At 28.4% G+C, this 17,108-nt stretch overlaps 2 protein-coding genes across 2 annotated transcripts; one reads left to right on the top strand and one right to left on the bottom strand.

Annotated features, from left to right (window-relative positions):
* Positions 1-248: 248 nt before the first annotated feature.
* Positions 249-3,435, bottom strand: LOC126835706 (probable WRKY transcription factor protein 1). Its single transcript, XM_050568463.1, has 6 exons — positions 3,335-3,435; positions 3,193-3,224; positions 2,090-2,182; positions 1,414-1,668; positions 954-1,040; positions 249-602 (listed from the first exon to the last, which is right to left on the bottom strand). Exons 1-6 carry the CDS (start codon positions 3,382-3,384, stop codon positions 388-390), a joined length of 732 nt encoding a protein of 243 aa, XP_050424420.1. The 5' UTR covers positions 3,385-3,435; the 3' UTR covers positions 249-387.
* Positions 3,436-9,631: 6,196 nt separating this feature from the next.
* LOC126835719 (probable serine/threonine-protein kinase clkA) lies at positions 9,632-16,168 on the top strand. Its single transcript, XM_050568482.1, has 8 exons — positions 9,632-9,706; positions 10,442-10,762; positions 11,157-11,390; positions 13,098-13,190; positions 13,972-14,292; positions 14,673-14,750; positions 15,174-15,368; positions 15,645-16,168. Exons 2-8 carry the CDS (start codon positions 10,498-10,500, stop codon positions 15,713-15,715), a joined length of 1,257 nt encoding a protein of 418 aa, XP_050424439.1. The 5' UTR covers positions 9,632-9,706; positions 10,442-10,497; the 3' UTR covers positions 15,716-16,168.
* Positions 16,169-17,108: the final 940 nt, after the last annotated feature.

Raw genomic sequence — 17,108 nt, forward strand, 5'->3', positions numbered from 1 at the left:
CTAAAAATCAACCGGGTCTTGGTAAAATTTGATTCTCCTTTTGATTGAATAGTAAAAATGTTATACAACATATTGTTATTATATCGTATTATGAATATCCGATTAATATGATACGAGTACACTATTTGATTCGACTTTATTCGCATATTCAGTATTTTTAGTAATGATGAAAAAATATTGAATTGTGTTGTTTTCTATTTATTAATAAAAATATATTATGAAGTGTTAGTGTGAGGTTTCAAATTGTTTTGAAAAACTAAAATATAGTACTATCGGATACGGTAGTTTACATATTCTTTTATTTTCATGGTTTTTTATTAGAGTATAATCATTTAACAATTTTTGAATACAGACAATTTGAAATTAGATAATTAAAATTTTTATTTCTCATTGTTGTTTACAGGGGTTGGGATCATAATCAGATCCAGTATCAGATTCAGTATCTTCTTTTTTATCGCTATTATCGCTACAGTATTCATTGTCTACGTTAGTATTGCCACAGTGTTCATTGTCTACGTTAGTATTGTCACAGTATTCATTGTTTGTGTTAATATTGCCGCTGTTTACATTAAACAGATTACATCCACTTATTACATAATTTTCTAGAACAAAAAATTTAAAATTAATTTATGTAATTTTGTTTAGCAGTTTCATTCTGGTATGATTAATTTATCCAATTCGAAATGTAAGCTGCTAAAATTACATATACATTTAAATGTCATTATTCAAACGATTGTCAAGAGAAGATTTAATTACATAAAAATATTAAAAACGCATTTCTCTACCAGAGATGGAATCTTTTTTTTTTTTTATCTTTTTTTAAAGAAAATAACACTTGACCGTATCAACCTTCCTATTGAATTTAAATTCACATCATACAAGTATTACTGGACACTTTTTACTGGTCAACAATTTATTGCTTCAACAAAAAAAAAAAAGTTGTGCTTAATCACCTTCATTGGATGCAATACCAAAATCTTCTTTTCTAAATACATATCCAACAGTGCCTGTACTGGTTGATCCAGTAGTTCCTGTTGTATCTAGATAAAATGACAAAAACTGTATCAATGAAACGTTACACCAAATTGTATTAGAAGGACAGATAATAAATTATGTTTAAATATTTCGTTATAGTACTTTTAATTAGTCCAATAAGATTTATATTATTTATTTAACTTTTTTTTTTCATAAAAAAACATGGTCTGATTAAATAAACAAAAACATCCTTTCAAGTGTTTCACTTGTACCCACCGTATATTAAATGTTGTATGTTTTATAGACATACTGACAAATTTAATTTTATCACTTTTTAAGTATACGGTTAGCTGTGATTTGGAAGAATATTAATAGATAATTTTAACTATTCCAATGTTTTATTTGTTTTGACCTTAGGGTAGTACAATTTTTTTTTACCTTTTGTTGGGCCTTGGCTTACTCCTTGATTATCGTCTTTATCAATTTTTTTCCCTTTAGAGTCGGTGACACCAATTTCATTCTGTGGATTTAAAGGGTTTCCGTCTGCATCTGCTGGAACTTTTATTCCATTGACCGTAAATCCATCATTTTTATGATATGTTACAATTGGACGAACATTTTTATTTCCAATATCCATTGGAATTTTTTTACCGTCGATGATCACTCCTTCTTCATATATACATATATTTGGACCTGACGACAAATCAACCGAGTATAATTTAAAAGTGTAATAACTTAAATAATTAAAATTCATCAATAATTAGTTATCCATCCATATATATTGTCTTGTTCGATTTGTTTTACTTTCTAACGGTATACTAGTAGGTACAATAGTATTTTTTTAGTGTTCAATTATGGACCGTTTTTAATGTATAATCGAGGAAATAGTTTGTTAGGATTACACAAAGAGAGATGAGATAATGAAGAAATAAATGTAGCAACGAAAATGGTTTTTAGAAAGGACTGATGGGTAAATGATAAGCCCATAAATAGATATTATATTCGGATAATAAATAGTTCGGATGAGAAAAACTCGGGTAAACTATGCCAAATTGTTATGAATTATGATTGAGAATGAATAATAATAATGGAAAAATAACAAAATTCTACTTACTGTCGGTGTACCGATTATTATGCACATTGTTTAATCCTTTGTATAAAATGTTTTTATTATATTCGATTGGTTGCTGCGATGTGCCATAGTTATCTAGAATGTAGTCGAAAATTACTAGTTATTAGTTATTTTGTTTAAAACTTAATAATGTACTCAATCGACCGGTTCAAAATTTTAATAAATTGTTGTCAAAAAAAAAAAAATAGTGACATGCATAGCTGTTGGAATTTTTTTATTTAATGTAAATACATAAAGTTAACTTTTTAATCTAATAATAACAAACAAAATTAGTCAGCAATTTAAATTTTAACTTTTATGTGCGAATAAAATTAGTTATCATTAGAAAGTTAATATTTTTATAGATACATCCGAATAAAGTTTTAGTACAATTTAATAATTATTTATTTCTGTTTTCATTTAACTTATTAAAAAAACTAGCCTATGCGTTTATATCAATTATTTAATATTTGTCTTTTTTTTTCAAATGAATAATAGGATTATAGCTAACAAACTGCGTTGAATTTGTTTTAAAGAATAAACAGAGAAAACAGATTTTAAAATAAGAAATTTTTATGTTTTTGTTTTCTGTAAAACTACTTGGTTAATACAAATTAATATATCCTAATCAATCGATTATTACAAAGAAAAATTATAACAATGATTAAAAATATTAATCATGATTGATAAAGTTAACCGTGGGCAATATTTAAGTTGGTTATGACTAAATTTAATTAATTATGAAAAATAGTTATTTTTATAATTATTGTATGGTTTATTATTTATATTATTTATTTATGCAACAATTTATTTTTTTAATTTTCAATTTAATTATTTATCACCAAAAATAATCGTATATGCCCAATAGTTAAAATATGCTTTACTGTGTAAAATATGGTTTTTATTTATACTTAATAGTTTTTAACATCTATAATTGCCCATCAAAGATTATTTACAAATTCAGTAGTCATATGAATTACTAAAAAACCCTATTATTCTAACGTCACCAATATGCTTCGACGGTCGACCCCACTATAGTCCGACTTCATTAAGTTATTTTTCTTATACCAAATCTTATGTTTTATAGTTATCTTATTTGAATTTACCTTTTTCGGGAGATCCAGAACCACCACCACACCTGAAAGGCCAACGTTTATATTTAAATTAAAAATGAATACATGAAACCTCTAGAGTTAATCAAATATTTCCAAAGCTTTTGAAAAAGTAAAAATTAGAAAAAATACTTACGTGGCGTACGCTACCAAACTAAGCAAAAGAATAATTTTAATATTCATCATATTAACTGTTATAAAAAAACTGTTCTAAAATTTGCAGTGTTTTCGAGACTTATATAGGGCCAAAGTCAACGGTTAAATCTACAATTGATATTGGTTTTAAGACTGACAGTGCAAATAAAATACATACTAATATTTCTTTTGTAGTCAATATAACTGTCTATAATAATTTATGAGTATAATGAAAACTAATATTAATCAAAAGTATATATTTGCTTAGAGCTTACATTTTTTTTTTATGAATTTTAAGTCAAAAATCGAACACAAAAGGTACGTTTAAGGGCCAAAAGAAAAACTTCACTACTTACTAAAAATGTCTATTATAAGTTATATTACATTTAGGGTAGGCGGTAACTACTTTACCCCCAAAACTGAGAAACGACATTTTTTTGTTTCTTTCTTATTTTTTACACCAATATAAGAAAACATGTTTTCGAAACACATTTTTCCCTTTAACACAGTAATTAAACCAGACATAAATGGTTTATAATTGAAAAAAAAAGACAATAACCTGGCTTTAATTTGTACATTTTAAAACTATTATATGTTTTTTTTTTAAGAAATTCGGTTTTGCTGTTTAGTTCTGCATTTTTTTTTTTCAAATATTTGTATACATTGCATACGTGTTCATTTATTATTTGTAAGTAGATACGGCCGTTTTAATTTTTTAAACGTTTTAGACACTTGTATACACAGAACATGATACACCTTAATTTTATAAATCCGGATAAATTTACATATTTTTCAAGTTGTTATAATTATTACGCGCACATATTATAGTCATAAAACAAATATTTAATTAAAAGACCACATGTACATATTACAGACACGGTAGAAATTAAAATCATCGGACCTATGTAATTTTTCCACGATATTTTATCAAAAATTTAATTTATTTTGTTATATAACTATTCAATTCGGATTTAAGACTATTTGCGAATATGGACATAACTAACGAATATTAGATAATATTTTTTACTTGCACCGACCTCTTTTCTCTAAGATGAACGTAACATATATACCCTTCAATATAGGCAACCCAGTGTACAGTTTAGCAGTTCAGCAAAATAGACCGACACTGATGGACTTTGTAATATATATATATTTATAAACAATGTTTATCAACAATATTTAATAAGTAAATAATATGCACATGTATCTCACATGACGAATATTATATTTCCATCCTCCTTATATTTCCCACTTATTTTTATTATTACACTATGCTTGAAAAATGACCTTAAATAACGGAAAAGCTTTTACCCATTCTAGAGAAAAGGGTTTGAGATATAAATCGTTTATCAACGCCATATATCGATAATAATTTACCTAAAAAATATTCCATACAAATTTGGAAATGGATTATTTAAAAGAAGTTTTAGCGCTGTAATTTTTAGTTTTTTTTTTCTCTTTTATTAGCAAAACAATCTGTACGATATTTACAATAAGTTTTTTTGTTGACAATATATGTATAATAGCTTGAGTATATAGCATGCGAGGAAAAAAAATATGTAAAGTTATTAGGCGTTTTACTTATTTATTTTATTTTAAATGGGAAAGGATGTACTTTTTTTAATTTTTTCCCTATTAAAGTACCTTTTAAGTACAATTACTGATCTATAGACTTGCTACATTTACAAATCGGTTCAGCAGTATAGAAAATATCCCATGTTCAGGGGCACAAAAAAATTAAAACAACTAAGTTTGGAAACATAAAAACGTATGAATTAAATAATTGTATTAAATCATGAATATTGTTTATACATTTAATATGAAATACTTTCCGTTTAACTAACAGCTACCTTGAATCAGCACAGAATAGATAAAATCAAAAGGGGCAATGAAAAGACCTACTTAATATCAGTGGTGTAGCTTTAAGAAAATGGCTGCCGCGTTTTTGTGCGATATCTTCCCCGTGTTAAATGTTATCATTGTCCGGGGCCTGGTACTAGTTAGTGCTCTTATCAATTATACAATCACAGAATAATTCCGTGTTAAAACGTATTGTATATACCTATATTATTATCACAGACGTAGTGGTCCAGTTGACGTTTAGGTAAAACTGTACAATCCGGTGTTGGTAACAAACAATCATGTTTTTCAAATAAATCCATACATCAGCTATTTCAAAATTATAACGCTGACAAACGAAAATTATTAGTTTCATTATTTTTTTTTTTAATATAAATTAAGCAAATTTCAATTTTTTTTTTCTCTAAATAAATGGAAATCATGCGTTTTGCATACAGCAAGTAGGCCTCCTATACAATTTGTACAGCAATTTTGAAGCAAAAGCGGGGGTACAAATTTAGGAAATACAACCTTTTGGGAAAAAATAAGTGTATTCCCTATACTTTGTACACAGGAAATGAAACGTTTTGTTATAAAAATGGAAATAATACGTCTAGAAAACAAATAACACCGCCAATCGATTTCTCAACAAATTTCCAGTAAGAATCGATATGTAACTCATTTTTGTCAAAAAATGACAATAATACGTTTTGAATAGAAACACCTCAAGGGCTCTTGCACATGCTTTCTAATTGAAACAAATATTTATAAATACAAAATGACGTTAAACCCAAAATAGTTTCAACATGGTCTCGTTCGACAAACCAAATAAAATCATCACTTTTTTCGTTAACTACTCAATTCAATTTATCCTCTTCGATGTTCATCACCACAAAAGATTCTAAATCATCCTGCTTCAATGAAGGGTGCAAGGGGGTTCGACATTTTGGTTTTTTCTATGTGCAATTTTGTTTCACGTTAAAACTTTTTACATTAAAAAAGGTAAAGGTTATAAGAAACCGACAATTTTTGCGAAACGCACAATTTCGGCACTTGTGTACACAAATGATTCAGTTCACTTTTTTTTCGTGCACTCCTCAGTATTACTTTTGTATAATAAAAATTCCAATGTTTTTACAAATTGTCAAAAGTTGAAAATTTCATCGAATCAGATACATCATTAATCAGGCCCGTGCTGGCCTACCGGGCAACCGGGAAGATGTATGATGAACGGGTCGGGTTGTGTAGCTGTCAGCTGGTGATAGGTACAAGATAATATTTGTAAACAAAATAATATAAAATCAGATTTTTTTTTTAGCAAAATAAAAGACAAAAATGATTGGCCGTCGCCGGTGTGAATATTAGTCTGCGTTCACTACAATAGAGATTTATTTGTAATATTATATTAAATTAATTTATTAACAATAAAAAAACAAAAGCTTTGCCCCAAAACTGAAATAAGCAACTTTTATGATTGAGCCAACAAGGGGGTGGGGGGGGGTGCCCTTCTGAATCCATGCCTGTAAGCTTCATGGTATTAGTTGTATAACGTACCTATACAACTTTTTGACATTTTCATGTCTTAGCTTATTGTAACGAAAAATGCGTTACCAAAAGAGCGTTACCAAAAAAGAAATGGGGTTGAAGATGAGGTGGGAATGGGGAAGGGGTGGAATTAGCTATGGCAAATAACCGAAAAAAAGTGTAACGAAAAAAGCGTTACCAAAAGAGCGTTACCACACGGAGATGGGTTGGAGGTGGAAATAGGGGTAGGGTATAGGGGTAAGTGATAGGGGTGGGATATAGGGGTAGGGGATAGGGGGTTAGTTATAGGGGTGGGTAGGGGTGGGAGATAGGGGGTTAGTGATAGGGGTAAGATATAGGAGATAAGAGATATGTTATACGTTCAACGTTCAAATTAGAACTATAATAATAATAAATTCAATAAATAATAATAACTAATAATAAATTCAAAACAGTTTAAGAGCCCAATTTCTCTATGAATTGTTTTAAGCCAGATAATAAACACTACAATTTTAGCCAGAAACTTGACGTTTTATTATACTAGCTTGTTAACAAGACATGAAAATGATCTTTTGTGGTTGCAGACTCGGCTGAAAAATGTCCTACAAGTTAAAGCTATTTTTGGTAGTACATGAAACCAATTGAGACCTTAAAGCCTGTCAAAATAATGTCTACTTCGAATTGTTATTCTGTACAATTATTCGAGTCCATTTCTTCGTGTAGCAACTCTATAGATCAGATATCGTACCTGAACGGTACATAATTGGGCCAAAAATTGTAAAAAAGTCACCCCTTCCCTTTCAATATTGTGATCTTCTTCGCCACATTATAAATCCGTGACCACGAGAAAGAGAGAAATTATTGTTATTTGATATTAGTGCATTTGCGACATCGCCAGTATTTTTGATGCCAATACAAAATCAATACAGCTGGTGTCCTTTACCGTGCATATAGTTTTATAATGGTTATAACCAAAAATTCTATTTTTCATAGAGTAGAGTATTTAATGAACAAAAAAAAAAACCTTTATATAATATTTTTCAATAGCTATAACTTCGTTACCTACTAAATAAAATGTTGAAAATTCGCCAACGCACAGTCTTTAGGAATATTTTGTCCTTCAGTTTTGACACTTGGGGTAGAAAACATTAACTTTTTGCGAAGAAGACAAAAGTATATGTTATAGTTTGTTACTATTTTTCCAATTTTCAAAATCAAATTAGCATTTCTTGGCACACGCCGCGATTATTGAACTATTATATCCGTTGAATATTCTTCAAGTTTTGTACGGATGGCTCACATTTTTTATTATTCCTTGCCGACGTTCTGAATTGATTATAAAACTATTTGCTTACCTATAATTTTAGAAAATCGTTTGGTAAGGAACACCGCCAGGTGAAACAACATAACGGGGCATTTCTAGTGTAGCCAGTGGCCTAATGAACTCTCACTCTCAAAGACTACCCTATAAAATATCAAATTCTAGCATATCCTAGAATAGCCAAAAAGGCGAAAAAAATGTATAGTAGCGGCATTACCGGTTGACAAACACACGGAATAGGCAAACAAAACATAGGGCCCCTATAGCACTTGGATATTTTTAACTTAAGCCATCGCGCATAGGAGACACCGCGGCTCTTCCTCGCCTCACACACCGTCGTGTTATGTACGTAGCAAAATTTATGGGTATTGTAAGAGCGACTAAACACCTAACTGTTTATAGAAATTTGGCAACTGTCAGTCTTAAAACCCACATCGATTGTAGATGTAACCGTTGACTTTGGCTCTATATAAGTCTCGAAAACACTGCAAATTTTAGAACAGTTTTTTTAGAACAGATGAAACATGATGAATGTTAAAATTGTTCTTTTGCTTAGTTTGGTAGCGTACGCCACGTAAGTATTTTTTCTAATTTTTACTTTTTCAAAAGCTTTGGAAATATTTGATTGACTCTAGAGATTTCATGTATTCATTTTTAATTTGAATATATAAACGTTGGCCATTCAGGTGTGATGGTGGTTATGGAACTGCCGAAAAACGTAAATCCAAAAAAGGTAACTACAAAACATAAGATTTGAGATAAGAAAAATAACTTAATGAAGGCGGAAATTAGTAGTTGCTATGTGTTAATAGCAAACCTTAATTAGTTATTCATTGCTATGACTGAATTTGTAAATAACCTTTGATGGGCAATTATAGATGTTAAAAACTATCAAGTATAAATAAAAACCATATTTTACACAGTAAAGCATATTTTAACTATTCGGTATATACGATTATTTTTAGTGATAAATAATTAAATTGAAAATTAAAAATATAAATTGTTGCGTAAATAAATAATATAAATAATAAACCATAAATAACCATACAAATAATTATAAAAGTAACTATTTTTCATAATTAATTAAATTTAGACATAACCAACTTAAATATTGCCCACGATTAACTTTATCAGTCATGATATTTTTAATCATCGTTAATTTTTTTTTTTTTTGTAATAATCGATTGATTAGGATATAACTAATTTGTACTAACCAAGTTACAGAAAAATAAAAACATAAAAATATCTTATTTGAAAATCTGTTTCAACGCAGTTTTTTAGCAAAAAACTATTATTTATTGAAAAATAAGACTAACAATAAATAATTGTTATGAACGCATAGACAATTTTTTTTATAAGATAAATGAAAACATAAATAAAAAATTATTAAATTGTACAAAAATTTAAGTTGTAACATACTATATAAAATTGATGGATTCACGGTTCCACGGGATCCACCAATCAGAAACAATTTCCAACATGTCACTAATTTTTTTTTGACAATAATTTATTAACAGTTTGAACCGGTCGATTGAGTACATTATTAAGTTTTAAACAAAACAACTAACAAACTAGTAATTTTCGACTACATTCTAGATAACTATGGCACATCGCAGCAACCAGTCGTATATTATAAAAACATTTTATACAAAGGATTCAACAATGTGAAAAATAATCGCTACACCGACAGTAAGCAGAATATTCTAGAAAAAACTGCTAAGCAAACTTATGGTTAAATATATAGTAAAGATATAAAATCTACTTGAACCCTAAACCATAAAAATTATACTCTGTTGGAGTCTGTTGTTAGCGCTGAAGATGACAACATCGTTGTCGTAACACGTGTATAATTTTTATGGTTTAGGGTTCAAGTAGGTTTTATATCTTTACTATAAGTAGAATATTGTTGTTTTCCCATTACTGTTATTTATTCTCAACGCTGATCATAACAATTTGCAAAGTTAACCCGAGATTTTCTCATCCGAACTATTTATTATCCGAATATAATATCTATTTATGGGCTTATCATTTACCTATCAGTCCTATCTAAAAACCTTTTTTGTTGCTACATTTATTTCTTTATTACCTCATCTCTCTTTGTGTAATCCTATCACCTGCTTTCACTTTCTTATCAGGACTTTCGACTCCTGATCTCTATTGAGGTCCTTATTTGTTAAATTCTAGAGTAATGCATCGTTGTCTGAAAAACTATTTCCCCGAACTCCATTTTACATTAAAAACGGTAAAAGTTAAAATATCGGTCCATAATTAAACACAAACATATTATTGTACATACATACAGTTAGTAAGTAAAATAAATCGTACTAGACAATATATATATGGATGGATAACTATAATTATTGATGAATTTTAATTATTTAAGTTATTACATTTTTAAATTATACTCGGTTGATTTTTCGTCAGGTCCAAATATATGTATATATGAACATGGAGTGATCATCGACGGTAAAAAAATTCCAATGGATATTGGAAATAAAAATGTCGTTCCAATTGTAACATATCATAAAGTGGATGGATTCACGGTCAACGGAAGAAAAGTTCCAGCGGATGCAAACGGAAACCCTTTAAATCCACACAACAAAATCGGTGGCTCCGACTCTAAAAGAAACAAAAACGACAATGACGGGAAAAAAATTCAGAGACAAGCTGAGGGAAAGTTTAGTAATTTTGGAAATCAAGGTGCAAGCTCGGTCGGTACCGGGTCAAGTCAAGGCCCGACAAAAGGTAAAAAAAAAAATTATTGTCTTAAGTCGACACGAATAAAACATTGGACTAGTTAAAATTATCTAGTAATATTTTTTACAAAACACAGCTAACCGTACGAGTAATAAAAATTGATAATTTAGGATATCTATAATGTGAATTAATAAGGGATAAAATTAATTTGTATTAACCAAGTAGTTTTACAGGAAACAAAAAACATAAAAAGTCTTATTTAAAAATATGTTATCGCTATTTTTTTTTTTAACAAGTTCAACGCAGTTTTATAGCTAAAATACTATTATTCATTTAAAAATATGACTAACAATAAATAATTGTTATAAACGCATAGACAATTTTTTTTATAAGTTTAATGAAAACATAAATAAATAATTATTAAATTGTACACAAATTTAAGTTGTAACATACTATAAAAATGATGGACTCGTGGCCAACGGAAGAAAAGGTCCAGCAGATGCAAACGGAAACCTTTTAAATCCACATAACAAAATTGGTGGCTCCGACACTAAAAGAAAAAAAAACGACTATGACGGGAAAAAAATTCAGAGACAAGCTGAGGGAAAGTTTAGTAATTTTGGAAATCAAGGTGCAAGCTCGATCGGTACCGGGTCAAGCCAAGGCCCAAAAAAAGGTAAAAAAAAAAATGTATTACCTTAAGTCGAAACAAATAAAACATTGGACTAGTTAAAATCATCTAATTATATTTTTACAAAACACAGCTAACCGTACGAGTAATAAAAATTCATAGTAAAGGACACTTAAAAAGTGATAAAATAAAATTTGTTGTTATGTCTATAAAACATACATTTTATATACGATGGGTACAATTGAAACACTTCAAAGGGTTTTTTTTTTTTATTATTTAATCAGACCATGTTTTTTGTTTAGGAAAAAAAAGTTAAGAGGATGTCAGCGCAGCCGTTAAGTGTAGGCAATTTTTTACAAAATCCTAACTTAAAGGTTAAACTGTGATGTGTTATTATTAGTTCACTAATTAAGACGCTTTTTTGGTAGTTAAATTTTTTTTCGGACTATCACAGCATTCGCGACAGCGATTTAAAACAAATTTTCCAAAAAAACTTACTTTTTTACATCCAAAAATACGGCTTACTGAACGATTTTAGAACAAAAATTAAAGAAAAAAATATTATTGAGGGCACCTCGAAGATATATTTGTGTTATTTAAAACAGAACATTCATTAATTTATTTTAAAAAAAGACACATTTTTCGTTAATTTTAAACCTTACCTTATAACTTCTAAAAATATTTTCAAAAAAATTGCCTCAAGATGCTTTTAAAAATATTGTTTTCTTTTAATAATCTAATAGGTATTTTTGCATTGATATCAGTTAAGAGCCACTAATTTTCAAAATAACGATAATTATACTGGATTGAATCGATGGATTTGCGATGCTAGTTTGTATAAATGTCATTGTGGTTTGGGTGATCGACTTATCAATATTTCACTGGGTTTCATCAATAGTTGAGTTTTTTTTTCCACAATGCTTTTAAACAAAGTGATCTCAATTTCTCACAGTTTTTTTTGTATTTACCTTTTGTATCCCCTCTTCCCAACTTAGGTTTTTTTGAAAGCAACTTTGAAAATTAAATGGTAACGCATACATCATTTCATTAAGTTTTTTAATTGAGAAAAATGTACTAAAAATGTTGACTGGTCGATAACCAGTTTTATAAAAGTCTCTGAAGCCATCATTTTCAGACCTTTTGACATTTTATTCGTATAGGTTAAGTGTAATATTGCAATAACTATATTAATGAAATAAAAACGTAAACAGGAAAAGGTAATTTTTCGGGATCTCCTAATCGATTGATTAGGATATAATTAATTTTTATTAACTGAGTAGTTTTACAGAAAACATAACATAAAAATGTCTTTTTTCTAAATAAGTTATCGCTATTTATTTTTTAAAACAAGTTCAACGCAGTTATTTTAGCTAAAATCCTATTATTCTTTAAAAAAATAAGACAAACACTAAATAATTGTTATAAACGCATAGGCTAGTTTTTTTTATAAGTTAAATGAAAATAGAATTAAATAACAATTATCGAATTGTACTAAAACTATATTCATTTATTTTTTAATCATGACTAATTTTATTCGCACATAAAAGTTAAAATTTGCATTGCTGACTAATCTTGTTTGTTATTATTAGATTAAAAAGTAAACTTTATGTATTTTACATTAAATAAAAAATTCCCAACTATGCATGTCAATATTATTTTTTGACAATAATTTATTAAAAGTTTTTATCAGTCAATTGAGATTAGTTTTTAAACAAATCAACTAATAAATAGTGATTTTGGACTACACTCTAGATAACTATGGCAAATCGCAGCAACCAGTCGTATATTATAAAAACATTTTATACAAAGGATTAAACAATGTGCATAATAATCGGTACACCGACAGTAAGTAGAATTTTGTTATTGTTCCATTGCTATTCTCATTCCTATTACCATCCCTTTATGTGTACCATCCCTTCCACCCGCTTTCGCTTTTTTATCAGGACTTTCACCTCCTGTTCTCTATTGAGTTCCTTATTTGTTTGATTCTAGAGCAATGCATTGTTGCCTGGAACACTTTTTCCTCGAACTCCATTATACATTAATAACGGTCCATAATTGAACACTAAAAAAAATACTATTGTACCTACCTACTATAAGTAGAATATTGTTGTTTTCCCATTACTGTTATTTATTCTCAACGCTGATCATAACAATTTGCAAAGTTAACCCGAGATTTTCTCATCCGAACTATTTATTATCCGAATATAATATCTATTTATGGGCTTATCATTTACCTATCAGTCCTATCTAAAAACCTTTTTTGTTGCTACATTTATTTCTTTATTACCTCATCTCTCTTTGTGTAATCCTATCACCTGCTTTCACTTTCTTATCAGGACTTTCACCTCCTGCTCTCTATTGAGGTCCTTATTTGTTTAATTCTAGAGTAATGCATCGTTGTCTGAAAAACTATTTCCCCGAACTCCATTTTACATTAAAAACGGTAAAAGTTAAAATATCGGTCCATAATTAAACACAAACATATTATTGTACATACATACAGTTAGAAAGTAAAATAAATCGTACAAGACAATATTTATGGATGGATAACTATAATTATTGATGAATTTTAATGATTCAAGTTGTTACACTTTTAAATTATACTCGGTTGATTTGTCGTCAGGTCCAAGTATATGTTTATACGAACATGGAGTGATCATCGACGGTAAAAAAATTCCAATGGATATTGGAAATAAAAATGTCGTTCCAGTTGTAACATATCATAAAGTGGATGGATTCACGGTCAACGGAAGAAAAGTTCCAGCAGATGCAAACGGAAACCCTATAAATCCACAGAACAAAATCGGTGGCTCCGACTCTAAAAGAAAAAAAAACGACAACGACGGGAAAAAAATTCAGAAACAAGCTGAGGGAAAGTTTAGTAATTTTGGAAATCAAGGGCACAGCTCGGTCGGTACCGGGTCAAGCCAAGGCCCAACGAAAGGTGAAAAATATTACTATTACCTTAGTTCAAAACAAATAAATCATTGGACTAGTCAAAATCGTCTAATTATATTTTTACAAAACGCAGCTAACCGTACGAGTAATAAAAATGCATAATATAGGGTAATTAAAAAGTGATAAAATTCAATTTGTTCGTATGTAGCATACAACATTTAACATACAAGGGGTACAAGTGAAACACTAGGAAGGATTTTTTTTGTTTAGAAAAAAAAAAGTTAAATAAATAATTAAAATTATATTGGACTAATTAAAAATACTATAACGAAAGATATAAATATAATTTACTGTCTGTCTTTCTAATATATTTTTGGTGTAACGTATCATTGATACAGTTTTTGTCATTTTATCTTGATACAACAGGAACTACCGGATCGACAAGAACAGGCACTGTTGGATATCAATTTAGAAAAGAAGATTTTGGTATTGCATCCGACGAAGGTGATTAAGCACTACTTTATTTTTGTCGAAGCAATGAATTATTGACCAGTAAAAAGTGTCCAGTAATACTTGTATGATGTGAATTTAATTTCAATAGGAAGTTTGATACGGTCGAGTGTTATTTTCCCTTTTTTTGAGTTTTTCTGTAATGAAAAAAAACCAATCTAAAGTACCAAAACTATGCTGAAAAAGTTTTAAAAAAAAAAGATTCCATCGCTGGTAGAGAATTGCGTTTTTAATATATTTGTATGTAATTAAATCTTCTCTTGACAATCGTTCGAATAATGACATTTTAATGTATATGTAATTTTAGCAGCTTACATTTCGAATTGGATAAATTAATCATACCAAAATGAAACTGCTAAAGAAAAATTATATAAATTAATTTATATACCTTGCTTTAATTTAATTTTTTTTTTCTAGAAAATTATGTAATAAGTGGAAGTAATATGTGTAATGTAAACTGCGACAATAGTAACACAAACAATGTGAACTGTGGCTATAATTACTCAAACAATGAAAACTGTGGCGATAATAGCGATGAAGATACTGAATCTGATACTGAGTATGATACTGAGTCTGATAATGAGTCTGATGATGATCCCAACACAGCTAATTGTACGAGTAATACAAACTGATAATTTAGTATATTTATAATATGATAAAATTAAATTTGTTATTATGTCTATAAAACATACAACAAAAAATATACGGTGGGTACAAGTGAAACACTTGAAAGGATTTTTTTGTTTAGAAAAAAAAGTTAAATAAATTATTAAAATTATATTGGACTAATTAAAAATACTATAACGAAAGATTTAAACATAATTGTCTGTCCTTCTAATACATTTTGGTGTAACGTTTCATTGATACAATTTTTGACATTTTATCTAGATACAACAGGAACTACTGGATCAACATATACAGGCACTGTTGGCAGTAGGAATTGGTTAAGGTGGTGGTGAAATAAATTGGATTCCACAGACTTGATTCCACACCCCCCAAGCAACTAAACAACATCATAACATCAATATTTTATTTTTAAAAACCACTATAACCCAAAATTATTAATCAGTTAATCCAATTTTCTTTTTGTTTGGAGACTCAGTTCATCGATAACCTCATCTTGTAAAATTTGTATTATAAATTATACATAATATGTACCTACACAATTTCAAATACTAAAAAATGTAAATAAATACAAAACAATATATACATTAAAAAATATCTAAAGCAGGCCTATATGCGAGCGATACCCGTTTACGAATATTTAAAAACAGATATACTTAAAAGTATCTGTACTGGAAAACTTCCCCACTATTATTATTTTACCTGATATGTAAATATTAGTGCTCTTTGATTGTTTATTTTTTGAGAAAAACACTTGTAATAATAATAATAACAGTTAAATGTAATAATACGGCAGTATTACCTTTATTTGCTTTCTCAGTTGTATATTAAAAATGTACGTTTCTTTAAGAATATACTCATGTTACAATAATACTAGAATATTTGTATTATTTTATTATTATACCCGGTCACTGCATTATATATCATGACGATTTACAATCATTCAAGAATAATTTAAATATATCACCTTTATTTTTAGCTTATAATAAGTGAATAAAAATATTTGATTTAAAGAAAAGTGTACACATGTTTTTTTTTTTATATGAAAAATATATCAAAATAGTAATAATAGTAATAAAATAATAAATTCGTGTGGACTTATTGACTGGGATTATTAAAATTAAAATTTGTGCCCGACAAACTTTATTTTTATTATAGAATAAAGTAATTATATAGTTGTAAACTAATTTTTGTTAGTAAATATTATAGTTTTAAATATTTGCTTATTATTCCTGAAAGCCAGATTTCAAATAACTGTGTTTTAAGAACTAATTCACAGCCGACAGTTTAAATTATACCATATAGCAATTATGTAGAATATGAAATAGGGTAAACAGCCAGTTTTAACCGCTGTGCCAATAGACAATAGTAGTTCTTTTAATTTGTTTAGGCTTAAATTGTTTTAGAAAACGGGGTTAAAATAGTAAAGGGTATATATTTTTATTCTTCAGATGAGTCAAATGAAATATAACAAAATTGTATATGATGGCACTTTATTATCAGCTAATGCCTTTTTACAGTCGTTTCACTTTTATTGTGAAGCATTTATATTTTTACATGTTATATATTTGTGCTTTTGTCTTACAAGTGCGGTTTATTCTTATAATTTACTTATTAAATATTGTTGATAAACATTGTTTATAAATATACTTTACAATAGTTTTAGGACTTAATGACTGAATATTAAATTAAAGATAGATTTATTTTTAATTGAGCTTGGAAGCAAGG

This window comes from Adelges cooleyi, unplaced genomic scaffold (assembly GCF_023614345.1).
Source record: "Adelges cooleyi isolate 19-005CV unplaced genomic scaffold, UGA_ACOO_1.1 ACOO_flye_CR_arks_rails_tigmint_CR_PRNA_23, whole genome shotgun sequence".
Taxonomy (NCBI): Eukaryota; Metazoa; Arthropoda; class Insecta; order Hemiptera; family Adelgidae; genus Adelges; species Adelges cooleyi.